This window comes from Ylistrum balloti, unplaced genomic scaffold, assembly GCF_031769215.1.
Source record: "Ylistrum balloti isolate Yb309-2 unplaced genomic scaffold, AGI_CSIRO_Ybal_v1 Utg370292, whole genome shotgun sequence".
Lineage (NCBI taxonomy): Eukaryota > Metazoa > Mollusca > Bivalvia > Pectinida > Pectinidae > Ylistrum > Ylistrum balloti.
The window spans coordinates 550,784-568,174 of record NW_026782221.1 but is presented as its reverse complement, the minus strand read 5'-3'; the positions used below and the strand labels follow the sequence as shown (position 1 = coordinate 568,174).

The window sequence follows — 17,391 nt, the reverse complement described above, 5'->3', positions numbered from 1 at the left end:
TTTACTGGCAACTATCAATCAACCTGTTAACCAGATGATGTATTAATTCCATATACTGATTCTATGATTTCCATTTATTAAATAGATTTATTGAATAAATTTTTCTTTTACAATGGTAAATAATCTCAGTCATAGACATAGATGAACCAGTTGAACTGGTTAAATAAATATTAATTAATCTTTGATATGTTCAAAGAGCGTATGACTTGGAAAAAAAAATGTCAAAGCAGAATGGTTTGGTTTCGTGATATATTTAAGTTTTAATATGAAAAAAGTGTTCAAGTATTCAATTCAACTGTGAAATTTCGGGGTTGTGAGCAATGTCAAATCTCAGATATCGGAGACAGTATTTTTTTACATTAAGTCTTAAGAAAATAACAAGTAACTTGACAAGCAGGGGTAAACTGTCTATGTATGTCTTGAGGATTTAACAATGGCACATTGAGTCTGCATCATTCAACCGAATACTGTATAATATTGGTTATATTCCCAGGAGATTGACTAACACTATAATCATTAAAGATAGCATGCAATAACATACCATGGAAATCTTTTATTACTTGTAGACAATCAAAATATTTTTAATAATTTGAATTATCTACCTCGCAAATTTGACACTAACGTATGGACATACCCTCCTGTTTACTGCTTAATGAAAAAGGTGTTGACTGAAATGTAATTCCTATGAACTAACCCCAACCAGAACAATGGTGAAATATTTGGTCTATGAAATTAAACAATAATACAGCACTGATTTGTTACTAAAAATAGTATTTACCAACTCTACATATTTCCAGCTCTATATATTTTTAGACTTTGTACCACATATCATGTAAAAACCTCTTTTACATCCCTTTATAGTTTATAATTTCACATGTTGTGTAACAAGAAACAGCCTGTGTTTAAGTTACCTGGTTTGGTGTAGTGTACATATACAAAGAGAAAAGCTATCACAGCAAAAGTTATTAAGGCTGTCCACCAGTTGATAATAAACATCACAGCTATACACACTAAGGCACCGAGGAGACTCAACCACATAAAGTAGTATTTAAATGCTGGACGCCATCCTGGAATATAACGAAGATGTATACATCCATTATCAATTAACAAAACAAGCTGTGGAAGTATTTCAATTCAATCAAATACCAGTTAGGTTTAATTTCCAAACATGACTTTCTCATTATTTTTTTTTTAAACTGGAATATGAAATATGGACCTTTACCAAACCTCAGTCATAACACACAAAATAGTATTGTTAACTATATCTAATTACCAACACTCATCCAAGTGCTGTTATTGGCATAAATCAAGTTAATTCAGAAAAGCTCATTTTATTTAAAACAGTCTCAATTCATACAACTTCTTTGTATCCAATGTCTCACTACCAGGAAACATGCTAAATTCAGACAAAATCTAAGTGAGAACTATTTGTCAATGTGTTCAATTTGCATTAAGATTTCAAGGTGAAATTAACCATATGTCAGGACTCTAAAAGATGTTTATAAATCCAGAATTTTTATCATTATGGCAAATGGCATTCAGTGTTTGCTTTGGATGTTACATCAATTAAATTGTAAGAAATATGTTGCGGATAATTTCTGCCATTTTCTCAGATGTTTTACTGAAACATTACATAACAAACAGGAAGTGAATGTTAGTGAAGTCTGGTTACCTGGTGACCTGGCAAGCGAGGCATCAAAACAGGAATAGTTGATGAGGGCATAGGACATCAGGAAGAAATTAGATATGATGGGGGCAATAGAATTCAAATCACCTGTCGACAGGAAGCAGAAAATCAGGTAAGAAGACACACAAGAAAACCACAAAAATTCAAACACAAAACACCAAATCATCTATCTAAATATACAGGATTATACAGGAGGGTTCACTCATGTGAGATTTACGAGATAGGGCTCAGAATTTTTCACTTTACGGAGCCTCTGGCAAGGCAAATTAAAAAAATCATAAATCTCACTTGAAATGGAAATGAAAGCAGGACAATGTTTATCACATAACTTGGTTACTTATGCAACATTTGTGATAACAGCAATTTATAAGACTGGTACATAATATAAATGGGTGATCTTTTCACTCCATATCTCTTTATTTGGTGACAACACATTGCATATGACAGACCAAGTTTAGACATCCCAAAGAGTAGTACCCTTTAGCTCCTTTAGGCCATATTTCATATGTTTAATAAATATTTATGAAATGGGAGTTATTACATGAATAACAGGGTAGTTATGTAATAAATGATATAAACACACAAACCAGCAAATTATTTACCTATGTTAATCTCATTTACTAATCTACATACATTTTTGTATCTTTCTTGCTTACATAACTGTAGTATTTCTTACAATCATCAATGCTTCCTTCAAATGGATACACAATCAATTAACTTATCCTATTTACATTTCAGCCAAAGTCATTTTTAAAGCTAAATTAAATGTATGTAATGATTTTAGTATCTCCATCACAATGTATGCATGTATTGTGTAGCTCCATTATGTTTATATGATTCTAAACCACTATTTATTTAAAGCTCTATGACGCAGTTACATTCAAACATTAAGCCTCACTGTATCTTATTCTGAATTAGCATTATGAGGTGCTATTCACTTGTGTGTTTTTTGTACAATCTCACAAAACACAAACTCAATACTCTGTAAAGTATAAGGAAAAGCAACACAGCCCTCACGACCAAACTTCCACTTACCAATAGCTATGAATGCTACACCTATAAAATAAGCTAACAAGTAGGCTCGCCTTGGGTTATCACTGGCACCGTAACCTTTGGCAAAGAAATGGATTTTCGGGAATATTTTGTCTTTGCAAACTGCCTGTGAATGAAAAAAAATAGCATGTCTAATACAAGAGAGATTAGAGCTATTGCTTAATAGCACATCTAAAAATTTCATTTAAAAAAGAAGAAAGACAACGCAATAACAGATACATTTCTATCATTTGTCTTGCATCAATCTTATCGATATAATAACTGTACCTGGAAGACTTTAGGAGCAGAAACAAGACTGGCAAGTGCAGATGAAAGTGTGGCAGAAAATATTCCAACAGTGACAATGGGACCCCATCCTGATGCTATTTCCATTGCCTATTTACAGAAAATATAGGATAATGACATCTGAATTAATGAAACTGGTTAAATGTTTTACACAAAGTACAGCTGAAATAGAATTTTTTCTACAAAACACTTTTACTCATTTATCATCTGAATCAAGATATATATAATTTTTCTAAAATCAATAAATAACCTTCAATCATCGAAATAAATATTGTATATAACATTTCTGATAACAAAATTTCCAATTTTGCAATGTTTAAATGAGTTATCTGAGGTCAATGTCACCATTAATATATTGTAAACAACATACCCGATAATCGTGGAGAAGACCATATTCACACTGGCCATCATTTCCCAGACTGCAGTTTCCAGCCAAACTGAAGGCGCTGGGCTGCAGTGTCTCTACCATGGTATGGTTGGACTGATAGGTACTATTAGCACTAACATTGGCAGCTATAGCTGACTGAACTGCCGCCAGAGCATAACCTGATGCTTCGCGCATGATTGTAGCACCAAGTATCCATGCTATTCCAATGTACACAATCGTCGATATAAGTATAGAATAAAAGGTTCCCTTTGGAATGTCTTTCTGTGCATTCTGTAAAATTTGATCAAAACAAACTTATCTATCTTTTTTTCCCCAAAAACAAAACCAAGATATAACAATACAAAGCACAAAAATGAAGCAAAATATTCAATATACAAATGTCCTTACTTTGCTTTATTTGCCAAATAAGACTGACATATTGTTTACAAGTTCATGAATTGAAATATTAAATCTTGTGATGACCCTGAGTACATCTTACCTTTAAATCACCTGAGATATTTGCCCCAGCTAAAATACCCGTAGCAGCAGGGAAAAATACAGCAAAAACTGAGAAAAAACTTTCCCCTTCAGAAAATTTTGGCCCTAAATTGTCCACAAAAACTTCACCTGGAAAAAAAAATTGTTAGAGAAGTTCATTCAACTTGAACTCTGCACAGAGTTAAATCTCACCTCATGGCAGACTTGGAAACATAGACATATAATATACAAGGTTGGTTTTCAGTAAACTGGCCGTTTATATCACTACTGATAGGTATTATAATAACAGTACATGCCATAATTCAAGCAAATAAAGCTCAGATAGCGAATACTTCTAGCCTTGTGGTATCAGGAAGAACAGAACAGAAAAAGGTCTTACCTTTATAACCAACAATTCCTTTAGAAACTTTTTCAGGAGTTGTGGGTATTAATGTTCCTATAATAAAATTAGCTATAGCAACTAACAAAAGCGCTAACAAAATCACCTGGGCCTGAAATAGAGAAGCAAATGTATTTTAAGAAACTATGCAGATTTTTTGTAACTGAAAAACATAAAAACAATCCTGTTTTAGCTTTAAAAAGAACAATCAAGCACTAGCTGATGGCTAAAAAACCTGAAAATTAGACTGTTTCACCCATATACATACATATGCAGTAATAAAATTCACACTCGTCTAGTTTTGTCACTCTAGTAAAAAAAGTAATACTGTTATACTGTGATACTCTTCCAGCATAAAGAATATATGGTAATATACTCATAAAACCTAAACAATACTGTAATATTATTATATCAACAAAATAATACTGTTCTACAAATAGATTTCTAACACAAAAGTGATACTGAAATACATTCAAAGCCTTTTCTTTTCTTGTTTATTTTCTTCATATTTTTTAGTTTACATCATCTGTAATAATATGAAAATTGTCATTTATAGAGTCAAAATAAATTGAAAATTTTATCTGTTACTGGCACAAGGTATAAAAATGTTGGTCATTAACACATACCCTCGCCTCCCATTCCATGCCTATAATTGCTATGAACAGCAACAAGGTAATGGTTAACACACCAATGATACGGATGTCATTTTCTTCATCAACCATTAGGGCGTTGTTTACCTACAGTAACAGAAATTAAGGAAAATCAATAAGCCCAATGATCTGTTAATCTAATAAGTTCCTGATCACTAATGATTCTGTCTGCCAGTAGCTAGGGTTTTCCTGGAACTGGTGTTGTTCTGGTGCAGATTTCAGTTCTTGTTGAAGGGGTTAACTAGTCTATACAAAGAATAAAACAAGAGGCCTAATGGGCCTGTATTACTCACTGGCGTTCAATGTTCATCAAACATAGATTCTGTTCTTATTACAAATGCATCCACCATTGGCACTCAGATTAGGCACATCCAAGCAATTTTAACCAATTTCTATAACAAAGAGTTTCTTACACTCAACTCTAAACAGTGACCTGGATAAAAGGTAATGTTATTTTTTTCTTTTCTTGAAATTTGACCTAGAAAATCCTTTACACCCAATATCCTGCTTCTCAGACTTTTGGTTTACCAGAAGAAGTCTTTTACTGGTTTTGACAATTTGACCCCTGTGACCTTGAATATGGTTTAAGGTCATTTCTTTTTAGCAAACTTCGTCAGGCAGCTTTATCACAGAGACCTACCAACCCATCATCCTGGAAGTCTATTACCCAAATATCATACTTCTGGCCCTTTTGATTGGTCAGAAAAAGTTATTTTAAGGTTTAACTGATTTGACCCCTGTGACCTTGAATATGGATCAAGGTTAGATCTTTTTTGCAAACTTTGTCAGGCTTTATCCTAAAAACCTATCAGCAAAATATGTTGCCTCTGTATCTTTTGATTAATAAGAAGAAGTTGTTAGAAGGTTTTGACAAATTTGATCCCTGTGATCTTGAGTAAGGGTGAAGGTAACTTCTTTTCCCCAACTTTGTCAAGCTTCATCCTATGGAGCCACCAGCCAAATATCACGACATTTTGTCTGTTGGTTATTGAGAAGAAGTTAATTAAATGGAATGTTTAAATGCCAGAGACAGATTTTGTTCTGATTGTGTCATATGAATCTTGAAAACAGTGGAAGTCAGATCTGAAAACAACATTTCCTTAATGCAAATTTCCTCTCATGTCAATTCATATGACTAGACAGTGATTATGTACAGTCTGTTTTTATCAGCAGTAAATTGTAACAATTTATGACACAATCTGCCATTCAGAAACCAGGATTTGACTGGTTTTTTAGGTAATCAATTTTACCTAAAATGGAAAATAAAAAAAAGAAATAATACTTTTTAAGATTGATGGTCGAGTTTTAGAACATCCTTCCGATGACTTGCAATCTAGCTACTTCACAGCTCTATGTAAACATAAAGATTGATGGGACACAGATGTGGAATACAAACAGATTTATATAGTACTTATCCAACAATAAGCCCATGTCTGGCAATAGGCCAACACATATCTATTGGATTTCTGCAGAAAAGTCAACAGTAACAAATGCTATTATTCTGTAATATGCCCACTCCTGACCTTAGGTCACTTGGAAGATTATGTTAGCCTTTGAAGATCAGTTGAAGGTTAATAGCTGGAATAACATTAGTAAGGATTATATAAGATTACACATTGGCTTGTTATCTATGATGTCGAGGAAAGATTACATACTTATTTCTAATCTGTTGTTACAGAACACATCAAAAACAAACCTATTACATGTTAAACTGTAACATTACATAATCTTATAGCTGTCATTACATGTAACGGAAATATTTATCATCAAATGGAAATATCTTAAAAGTTTAATCTCAGTTTAAAAGACTTGCTTTCTCTGCATTTAGAAGTTGGTATTAAGAGTTACCTTGAGGATGTCTCTGACAGTTTCTGCAAAGCCAACCACGTACATGGCCACCGCCACAGCATTGGCTACAGAAAACACCAAACCTATGGCACCCCCGAATTCTGGTCCTAGACTTCGTGATATCATGAAATAGGCACCACCTGTATGTAAACAAACAAACTCAAAGTTATTCAACAATATTTAGTCCATCAGAAACTAGGATTGCCTGCCCCTGGCAACTATCCATCTCTCCTTTCAAGAAAATCAGAAACTAGGATTGCCTGCCCTTGGCAACTATCCATCTATCCTTTAAAGAAAATTAGAAAACACAGAACATACAAAAGAGGATCATTTTGTACTAAATATTTGCAAAATGAGGTAAAAAAGAAGAATACAACTTCAGAGTATGGTGGTTATGTTTTTGATGAGATAAAACGTTATGCTTCTCATTTGATAAACATGCATACTGATTACCTACCTAGTACATAAGAGAACCAATGGACTTATTTTTTCTTGATAATATTTAATAGATAGACAAAAAAGGAACTAACCTGAAACTTCCATACTATAGAACTCTACAGAATGCCCAAAATAACTACTAGCTGTCTGTCCACCAGCAATTTAACCAGGTCCAATGAATTCATATTAAAGATATGAAAGAAAACCTTGCTCCACCATTCACTTTTTCCCCCTTGTCTTTTGGGGGTTGTTTTTGTTTGAATTAAGTGATAATGACCAGACTAGGAGTCAATTTGGGACTTAATAACTGAATCCACAGACGAGGCAAGAATTAGTTATCTGACATTTTGACCAAGATACCTTATTATATGAACTTGACTTTCTGTATATTTGAATTATTGAGTAGAAGGATAGTGTCATATTTTGCCTTATTTAAAGCTCTACAGATGTGAAAATTCATCAAATTATGTTCAGTCTAATTCAGTATGTTTTGTCCTTTGAACTTTTGTGACATAAAAACAGGTACATGTAGATTATACACAAATTATCACTAATGTCGTAGGTGAAGTTAAGTTTGTGTTTAAGAACAAACGTGTTGTTCTTTTACTCATACAAAAAAACAAATTCATAAAATTTTATCAAGTGGTATTTATCAGTTTAAATATCATTTGTTTAAGTCCATGCTAACCAAGAACTGCAGACATTTGACCTCCAACTTCTGATGTAAATAATCTATCTGAATGCTATTTACATGTTGCTATGAGGAGAGTTATTCTGACAAATGACGTAAAAAGAATGTCAAATGTGACAGGTTTGTTTTAGGACTTTTCAAGGTCACCTCTAATTGTCAATAATTCTAGAATTCACCATCTTGATTACAAGTGTGAGCAGATGGCTCTAATGCAGTTTGTTAGTTGCTGTAGAATGTGGATTCTATATATTGATTTAGCTCTCGGAATCAAGTTTGCGTTACAACATTCCTGGTGTTTACTAAAGAACAGAACATCACACTTAAACATCAGTCCATATCAATATAAACATTCCTTCCACCCCAAAACAGCAGGAATATCCTTAATTTTTCACTTTATTTAACTCTCAATTATTCCTGAAGCATTTTACTGTATTTAACAAGAAAGAAAATTAACATACTTCATTCACGATACATGTGAATGTTTCAGAGAAATTTCGTAGCACCAAACTTCTCGTTCCCCTAATTACATGCACTGTCATAATGACAAATGACCACAAAGAATTTAAACAATCCATCATATGATAATAGAAAGCCAAAACATGGTAATGAATTCTGCTCAACCAATTAAAGTAATGTTCATGACTTACATGGAGAATATATCATGTTTTCCTGCAAAGTTTTGATAAAACTACAAAATCTTTAATTATCAAATAAAAAAAAGCCACACATACACAAGTTTACAATATCTATTTATGGATATTGACATCCTGAATTCATTATTACATTAATTAGATGTAAATTACACTCATCTCCAAACTTAACACAGTGTAGTCCATTCCTTACATACTTGTGTGAAATTACATTTAAATCTAATTATCATTCTTAAATAAAATAATGTAGGATACAACTCAGTAGAAAGTAGAGTATGACACAGCTAACGATGAAAAAATGCAATATCAGCAATGTAGTGTAATCAATATTACAAATCTTAAATACATTTAGAAACTAGAACTGTCCTCCGGGGGCCAACTCGTACCCTTCCCCTCAACCCATCCCTGCCGTTCCCAAAAAGGACATAATTTTCTGAAAAGTGGAGGTAGCTAAACCTGATATAGATACTGCCCATGTATAAGGATTACATAGTGATCCGAGATACTTTCCTGTTTACACATTGGTAATTAACACACTACAACATGATCAGCTATCCAAAATAAAACTTCACAATTTTCAATTTAAAGTAGTCAATTTTCTTTTCTGAATTGTAAATAGAAATGTCATTTGTGTACTGTAAATAAAACCATTTTACCAACCTATGGTTAACCACTCTCTTGTTATAGTGTGTGGGCATGGAATGAACCAAATATTGGTATCCCTGGTCCAGATATATATACAAAACCCAAACCAGTCCTATTGATCAGATAGCTCTGATAACCAACTGATACATCCTCCACATATCTTTATTGCTGCTGCTTGTTAAATTCATTACATGTGTAATGACCTTTATCTGATCAAACAAAATTGTTCATCAAAACTAAATTCATTTTGCAGTTGTACAAAAAAAGCTGAAAAGAACGAATTCATTAAGAATTTAGAAAACTGAATCAGCCAAAGCTCAGGTCCAACTACAAATCTACTTCTGGCAACACAATCTCCCTGTTAACAATTATCACTTTCCTTATCATACTGGCCATATTCAGTCACCCATTCACTTGGTTCTATACTGTGCTAGTCTTTCAAGACGAAAACATGACCAAAATGACGACTTTATGACCAAATCCAGACAGCTATCAACATTTATTAGCATTCACTCTGTTTATATTACGACCCCGATGACATCCTATATTTGCTTGTCATTATGAAGGAGACAATAAAACTACAGCCAGAATATGTGTAAACATTGTCAGGAAACATTTCTATACACGTGTTCAGGTCAACAATATAATATAACATACAATAGTATTACAGCCAAAAGTCTACTGCTCTCTTGATGTATATATTTGTGAAGGTTATAGGTTCAATCATATTTCAACCATATGGAAATAGAATGACTTTTACAAAACTCATTATGTTTCTGAAAACAATATAAACCAGGTCTGGCTAGCTGTAATGACTATCACAACATCTTGGCCAATGTTTCAATATTTGTGTCTGGTAAGCACAACGTCTAAAATATCTAGGAGGGATTTCAACTTTTGAGACCAGTAGATATATAGGCATACTAGATCTCGATAATCTTTGACAGAGTTTCAACCCTACAGAAACTGAAACATGTAATATCTAGAACAATGTTAACTGTGTTTCATCCCTTGGGACTGGCAAGTGTAATAAGTAGAACAATTCTGATAACATTTCAACCCTTGAAATTGATAGGTGTAAGGTCCTGGAACAACTTTCAGGACATGTCTACATCAGGAACTGACAGGTGTCAGATCTAATACAACTTTAACAGCATTTCAGTCCTATGAACTGATATATATTGTCAAGAATAACTTTGAAAGTATTTCAATCCAAGGAACTGATATGTGAAATATAGAACAACTTTGAACAGTGTTTCAATCTGCATGAGATATCTGATTTAACAGATATATGGTATAGAACAACATGTTTCAACCCTGAAAAATGGTAGTATGAGTCTATTTTGCTCCAATTTTTTCACTGCTGTGTTCCTGTCTCTGATTATGAAAAGATCATTCTGTCTTAAACTACCGAGAGAAAGACAGCTATTACATCTATGACACATTAACTACTGGTCATTGCTTTATCAGAATTAAATAATGGCAGATTTTCATGAACTCCACACATATATATATATATATATATGTGTGTGCAATTTGTAATATTTTGGTGAAAAGGTCGAAAAGTGTTCATCAATTTAAAATGTGAAAGAAAAATAAACATGTATTCTCTGTGCATGGTGTAGACACCTCAATCCTTAGGATAACACTTTATAAGTTTCCCAGATGGCTTGCCTCATAATATCTAGGTGAAAATGATATATCTATAAGTAACACACTGAGGTGATGACTCTATTTGCCCTCTAAACAGAGATATAAAAACATTCCTGATCAGATACAAGTTAATTTAGTGTTGTCCTTATCATTATTACACATTCTTGGTTAATATCCTTCCCATCAAATCCAGTGATATATTTTTACCATATGTAAGTGAGCAATGTGCATGCAGTGAAAAATAACAATAACATATGCATACATATGTAGTATATTGAACATCACCAACAATCACATCAGAAAGAACAATACCATGATTTCAAAACATTGATGGAAATTTCTTATAAGATTTGTGCCTTTCTCTCATTTTGCCTGTGATTATCTCAAACTTCCTTTTATTGTCCCTGTGATTACCACAAACTTTGACCAGTTTTTATAATAAAGTATTGTCTTACTTTTATTGTCTCTGTGATTACCTCAAACTTTGACCAGTTTTTATAATAAAGTATAATGACTTTCATGTTTCTTGTTTACCAAAATAGACAATGATTTTATTGATTGATGTCTTGGCCTTGACTTCATGATCTTCCCCTGTTTTAAAAATGGTGGTACACAACACATCATGTTATAGCTGAGACAAAGCTATAATTACAACCCAACCATGACCTGATCACTTTATTACACTGATCAAATGTTACCTTAAGGTACATTCATGGTCAGGTGCATTACTGTGGAGGCAAACGGGACCCTTGATATTCACCATATCTCTCTTTATCCACAATCAATATGACCACATACGACACCACTAATAGGGTGATTCAAGGTCCTATGAATCGTTAATAAGGATGTGGTGCTCAATCAATAATTGTATATTATGATCACAGGATACTACTTGACACTGACATTAAGGGTTGTGCAGTCCTCAGTTGTAGTGACCGCAAATAATCACTTTCTCCACCTTCTATAGTGTTGATTACAACACATTTTATATCCTGATAGGATTTTCCCTAACCAACAGAAGTCAAAATCAGCTCACTAAGCTTCCATACTTCTAAAGGACAAGATAAAGGCTAACAATTTCAGCCTGGCTTAATTTGGACCAAAAATTCACTTAGGCTTTAACACATGCATCAGCATTTGATTTTCCAGAAATTTATAAGAAAAATGGAAAGATATTACATGTGAGAAAAATTTAGGGTAAAGAAAGAAAAAATTTAATAAACTGGCTGACCAAAAGTAGAAAAATTATGTACAAGACACTGAGATTAATAGGATTAGGAAGACAGTGTACAAGGTAGACTTGATCAATAAGTAATGGCAATATATCAAGTCTAATGAACACCAAATGATCTTAACTAATGAAGTTTAGCACTAATCATATATCTTTCTGTGGCAGTGAAGCAATCTGTGAATCTGAATACTGAACATTCTTAATGTGCATCAGTTCAGTAACCAGCAACAAGAGGCCAATAGGGCCTGTAAGGATCGCCTGGCTTTGTTTGGCTGAAATTGCTTCATCCAGTCTAAAGGAAAAGGAATTCAGAAGATTTATATTGATTTCTTGCCTTGGCCTCTTGCCCTCCCTCTGCTCGCAGAGGGTTAGCAAAACCATTTATAAAAACAAGTAGCCTAGAAATGCTTTACATCAAATTCGGACAGAATCTTGATATTTCTATAGAAGAAAGATTTGCTCTATTTCCCCTTTTGAGCCCAACAACTCCCAACCAAGGGGTCAAGACCAATCACTTATACAAAACTGATCTCCATTTATCCAAGAATATTTCAGACCAAACATGGCCCAGTAAGATCTTAAAATATTTGCTCTATTTCTAATAAAGTGCCACATCCCCAACCGATCCTTTTCAAAACTGATCACCTCTTGAAACTGAATGAAATGGCCATGTACAGAATGACATCCTCTTTATCATAGTACTACAAACCTTCCCAATACCAATTCCTCTCAATTTTCTCTGTAATATGTATGACCAATTACAGAAAAAATGTTTTGTAGAGTAAAATGTTGGTGAAAAAGTCAAAGTTTAAGTAACAGTGACACTTGTATTCTATATGTGACTTTAGTCAAAAAGAAATCTACACATTGCCCGGCGATCATGAAAGTAACTAAATGTTACATACGGACGAATGTATCCCAACTGGATAGAAGGCTTGACTAAAAAGTGTTTAAAAAAATAAACCATTCAAAACTGTACTGTATAAATGATGAATGGTTTATGCAAATAGAATCAGTTCAATTATATTGGAGTTTGCCCGGTCACCTTGCTTCACTTCTACAAACTAAACACTCTCTAAACCAGCCAAATATTCATGTCCCATGCATGGAGAAGTTCCAGTTTATTTGGCTCTACCCCTCCTGTGCCATGGGGCAGACCCACCATTTATATAAAATTGATCCTCCTTCACCTAAGAATGCATAAGACCAAATTTGGGCAAGATCCAATCCTTCCTTCAGGAGAAGTAGGACAATCACAATTTTGGTTTAGCCTTGCCAATGGAAAGTTGATGCAAAAATTTCATTGACGAATGATGCATGACAGATGATGCTGGACATGAGGCGATGGCATCAGGTCATCATCTGGGCCATGAGACGTTGTCTCAGGTGACCTATAGAAGACTGCCTAATCAATCACACACTACAGAATATAGTAGCACATTCTGAATCACATTTTTGAATGTACATCCAAACTATCAAAGAGACCTTTTTATCTCTACCTCCAATTAATTGTAATTTTGATATGAACTGAAAATATTGATCAGAAAATTACAGACCCTAGTTGTAAACAGTATTTTTTAGATAATAGCAAAACTTTACTAATGAACCTGTAAAATTGCTTATTCAGGTGTATTTTGTAAAAGGTAGATTGGAAAGTGCTGTCTGCACGCTGGTGGCAATAAAACGTCTGGTAATGGTAACATTCTTCTGGAATGGCATATGCTTGCTAACATACATCATACAATCAATACCAGCACAGTACTGAATGCACCACTGAAATGTTACACCATCATATACAACTCAGATTAATTGAGATAGCGCAGAATAAAAAGCACCTTAATATTCCCTCAAGGATTCCATATTTGATCTGGGGTTTGCTAATATGAGCCTTTCAGAATTACCACACTTTCTCCCTGTCATAAATGATACAAGCTTGTTAATGTACCAGTTTAGATGACTTATCTGACAGGAGTTTGGCCCAGGGAGGACTTTATAGACATCATAGACCCAGACTCCCTGCTTCTGTGTACTGTTTGTGAGGTTAGACCACTGATACATTATGATTGATTGAAACTGAACGTGTCTAAAAGGTTTTTATTTTCTGCAAATCTTTTCAATGTGTAAATGTACTTGCAACCTTAAGCTAATTCATCATGTACACATTTCAGTAATACATCTAGAGGGTAATTCAAGTGCAATTTATGCAATTTGAATAAAAAATCAAGTAGGCTAGAGAAAGTTCTGAGTGTAAGGTTGTTGGCTTGATCAATATGTATACCAACTTCATCTTATCCATATCAGCAGAATATATATGTATCTGGTACACAAGAATTCTGTTCCTTAGTACATTAGTATTCTGACCATTACTAAATATTTCCCCAGTCTTTTTAAAACAAGGAATGAAACCCACAGTCCCATACATGTATGCTGTTCCATCTCAAATGGAAATGGTATGGAAATGCTATGCAAATAGTATGGTAGGATGACATAAATGGTTTGGAAATGCTATGAAAGTGCTACAGATAATGCTTAAGAAACGTTGCTAAAATCTTCATTTTTTTCAAAAACAAGAATATTTTTTGATCTGTAAGAAATGCTGATTGTCAAGCTACAACAAACTATTTTGTTATTAGTTTAAAACAGAGCATCATCTTGAACATATATGTAGATGATATATATGAAAGGATTACCGTAACTTGTATGTAATATTGTCTATTTATTTCAATCCACACAAATTGCTGGACTTATCCATTGCAACAGTCACCAAGGCATGCTTTCGACTGCCTATTAAAAAAACTTGATAGTTAGAGTTCACACATTAGGCTGTTATATTCTACTAAATAAATTTATTCCCAGTTGAGAGCTTTTTATCTGTGATAGATAATCTAATACAGGTTGCAGGTGAGGAGGTCAACGTCTCGGGGCATCATTTATACATTTGCATGACACACCTGGATACTGATTTTCTCTGGTAACTTCATTGAAGTCAAAATAATTTTGACCAACAAATACATACTTAACCATGGACTTATGAGTTAACAGGTATTTCCATTATTGACCATATCACATAAAAAATGGGCCTTAACAGATGCAACACACACATAATATAGCATACAAAATAATGTCATTGAGACAGTGTAATTATATACAGCATTTTCCAGGTTATAAGTCACATCAGTATATATGACGCAGAGCCAATTTTTATTGATTTTTTCTATTTGATCCTTATATCAGCTGCACCGCAATATAAGCCGCATCCTTTCTTGCAATGTCAGAACCACTATGTTGACCAAAGTTTGTAGATATACAGACAATGGAAGGCAGTTTATCAAGACTGCCACCTACACATTTAATAAAGTTTGCAAATGAATTATGCATAAATAATTGTTTATTTTATTGATGTATATCAAAAAAATAAAATAGCACTTGTCAAAATTGTTTGGCTTGGGTCTTCAATGGTTTTCTATGCAGATGTAGGGCCTGATGTTACGTACAGTTTACTAAACAAGCTCTCCATCAGTGTCATATACTACCAAAGGACCTTTCATTCTTTTTGTCCCATTTTGTTTCTTTTAGAAAGTTACACAAAGCCATTCATATCATAAACAAGCATGGTGGTTGTTCTAGAATTTGACCTGTCTCCTGATGACCTATCAATCCCAGGATGCCAAAGGCTATTTTAAACTTCCGCTATGCCTTCATGCAACTGCTGTGAAGTAAGTGTGAAAGTCAAGAACATGTTGCTATGATTCATATTAAAAGGTATGATTATATCCAGGAGAATGTTATTTTCATTTCAATCTTCAAATCATCCTGTCTAAGATTACAAGTGACAGTTCTACATGATCTGTTCCCGTCACAAACATGTGTTGGGCAGGTACTTGTATAAAATGCAGTACAATCCCGTACTGGTACGCTACAATTATTTTTTTTTCAGATATAAAGCACAACCGTACATAAGCTGTACACTCAACTCACAAGGAAAAAAGTTGCGGCTTATAATCTGAACAAAAAAGGTATACTACAAATAAGACTCTATTGATGTCAAATGAAAAATTTTGACAATCATTTTGTTTTGTGAAATGTATGATTTTTACAACAAATAATTTACAAACAAGAAGCTGAAAATGCTTTACTTCAGAAATGGTATGGAAATGTTCAGAAAGGCTACGGAAATGCTACACTTAAATTGGAACAGAAAACATGCGCTGGTCTGTACAGAGATATATTTCCTTCTATTGGATGATTCTTGGGTGTTGAGAATTCTTACCTATATCTTTTACAGTCTTGTTTTGGGACAGATGATTATTATAAATGGCAAAACTTTGAAGGCAAACACCATACTGTGCATTAGCTGTCATATCCTATAGGAAGTAATTTCCATCTGTCATATCCTTTAGTTTACATTAATTTTGTAGATAATTCTCTGTCAGAGTCAGCTGCTGGTTACACTCCAGCCAAATAAAGCAAAGCCCAGTTCTTTGATCTGTTTACGATATACCTGCCTTGTGTACTGATACAGGTCATTGAAAACCTGCCAGGGCCACCTAAAGAACCAATGAGTAGTTCTCTATACACATGTATATATAGACAAAAACTTAAATGATTTTGATATCACTGACTCTGGAAGGTTTGGATAAAAAATATATCCTATAAATATTTCTCTGTGATCCTTAAATTGGCTTTGCCTTTGTGTATTCTTAAGTTTCTTTGATGTGTTAATGTGCAGGGAATCATTTATGAGAATCATTTGAAGTCATAATAAAGCTAGTGTTAACATTGTTCATGTCTGTCAACTTACACTGTTACAACAAAACATATTTAGACAAAGAATACTGAAAACTGCATCGCTAAGCAACATTTATATCAATCACAAAGTCAGGAGGTGACTTAATAGAATTTTTTTCCTGGCTAAAGCTTAATATAATGCTATATATCTACAATTCTAGGATAGCAACAGTTAGGTCCAGTTGAGGAATGACATTTGTGACTTGCAGGTTTTCCTTTTTCTGGCTGTTTTTTATGCAAAGGTCAGCTTAAGCTGTACCACAGTGTCCATCATCTGTCAATGATTTCTCCAAATGGCTTCTTAACCACTTACTGAATTTCAAGCAAATTTGACTGGAAGAGTCACCAGCTGCTGGAGGTTCCAACTTGTATAAATGATCAGACTTAAACCCACAGGGCGCTGAGGGGGTTGGCTGCCCAAGAGGCTTAGGGACAGGGCCACAAAGGTGAAATTAGACAATATTGAGATAAAAGATTCCTCTAGAATTCTATGCACTGCTTTTGCAATAATATTGGACTGAAAGCATC

The 17,391-nt window shown here is 33.8% G+C and overlaps 1 protein-coding gene across 1 annotated transcript in view; it reads right to left on the bottom strand.

Moving 5' to 3' along the window:
- The window catches only part of LOC132553025 (solute carrier family 12 member 1-like), a 38,604-nt gene that overhangs the window by 6,710 nt on the left and 14,503 nt on the right, over positions 1–17,391 (bottom strand). The window contains exons 4-12 of the mRNA XM_060217229.1: positions 6,768–6,907; positions 4,896–5,006; positions 4,270–4,381; positions 3,892–4,019; positions 3,396–3,683; positions 3,008–3,115; positions 2,723–2,846; positions 1,673–1,774; positions 912–1,067 (exon numbers count right to left, since the gene is read on the bottom strand). Of these exons, the coding sequence (XP_060073212.1) occupies positions 912–1,067; positions 1,673–1,774; positions 2,723–2,846; positions 3,008–3,115; positions 3,396–3,683; positions 3,892–4,019; positions 4,270–4,381; positions 4,896–5,006; positions 6,768–6,907 (1,269 nt within the window). The remainder of the gene's footprint in view (positions 1–911; positions 1,068–1,672; positions 1,775–2,722; positions 2,847–3,007; positions 3,116–3,395; positions 3,684–3,891; positions 4,020–4,269; positions 4,382–4,895; positions 5,007–6,767; positions 6,908–17,391) is intronic.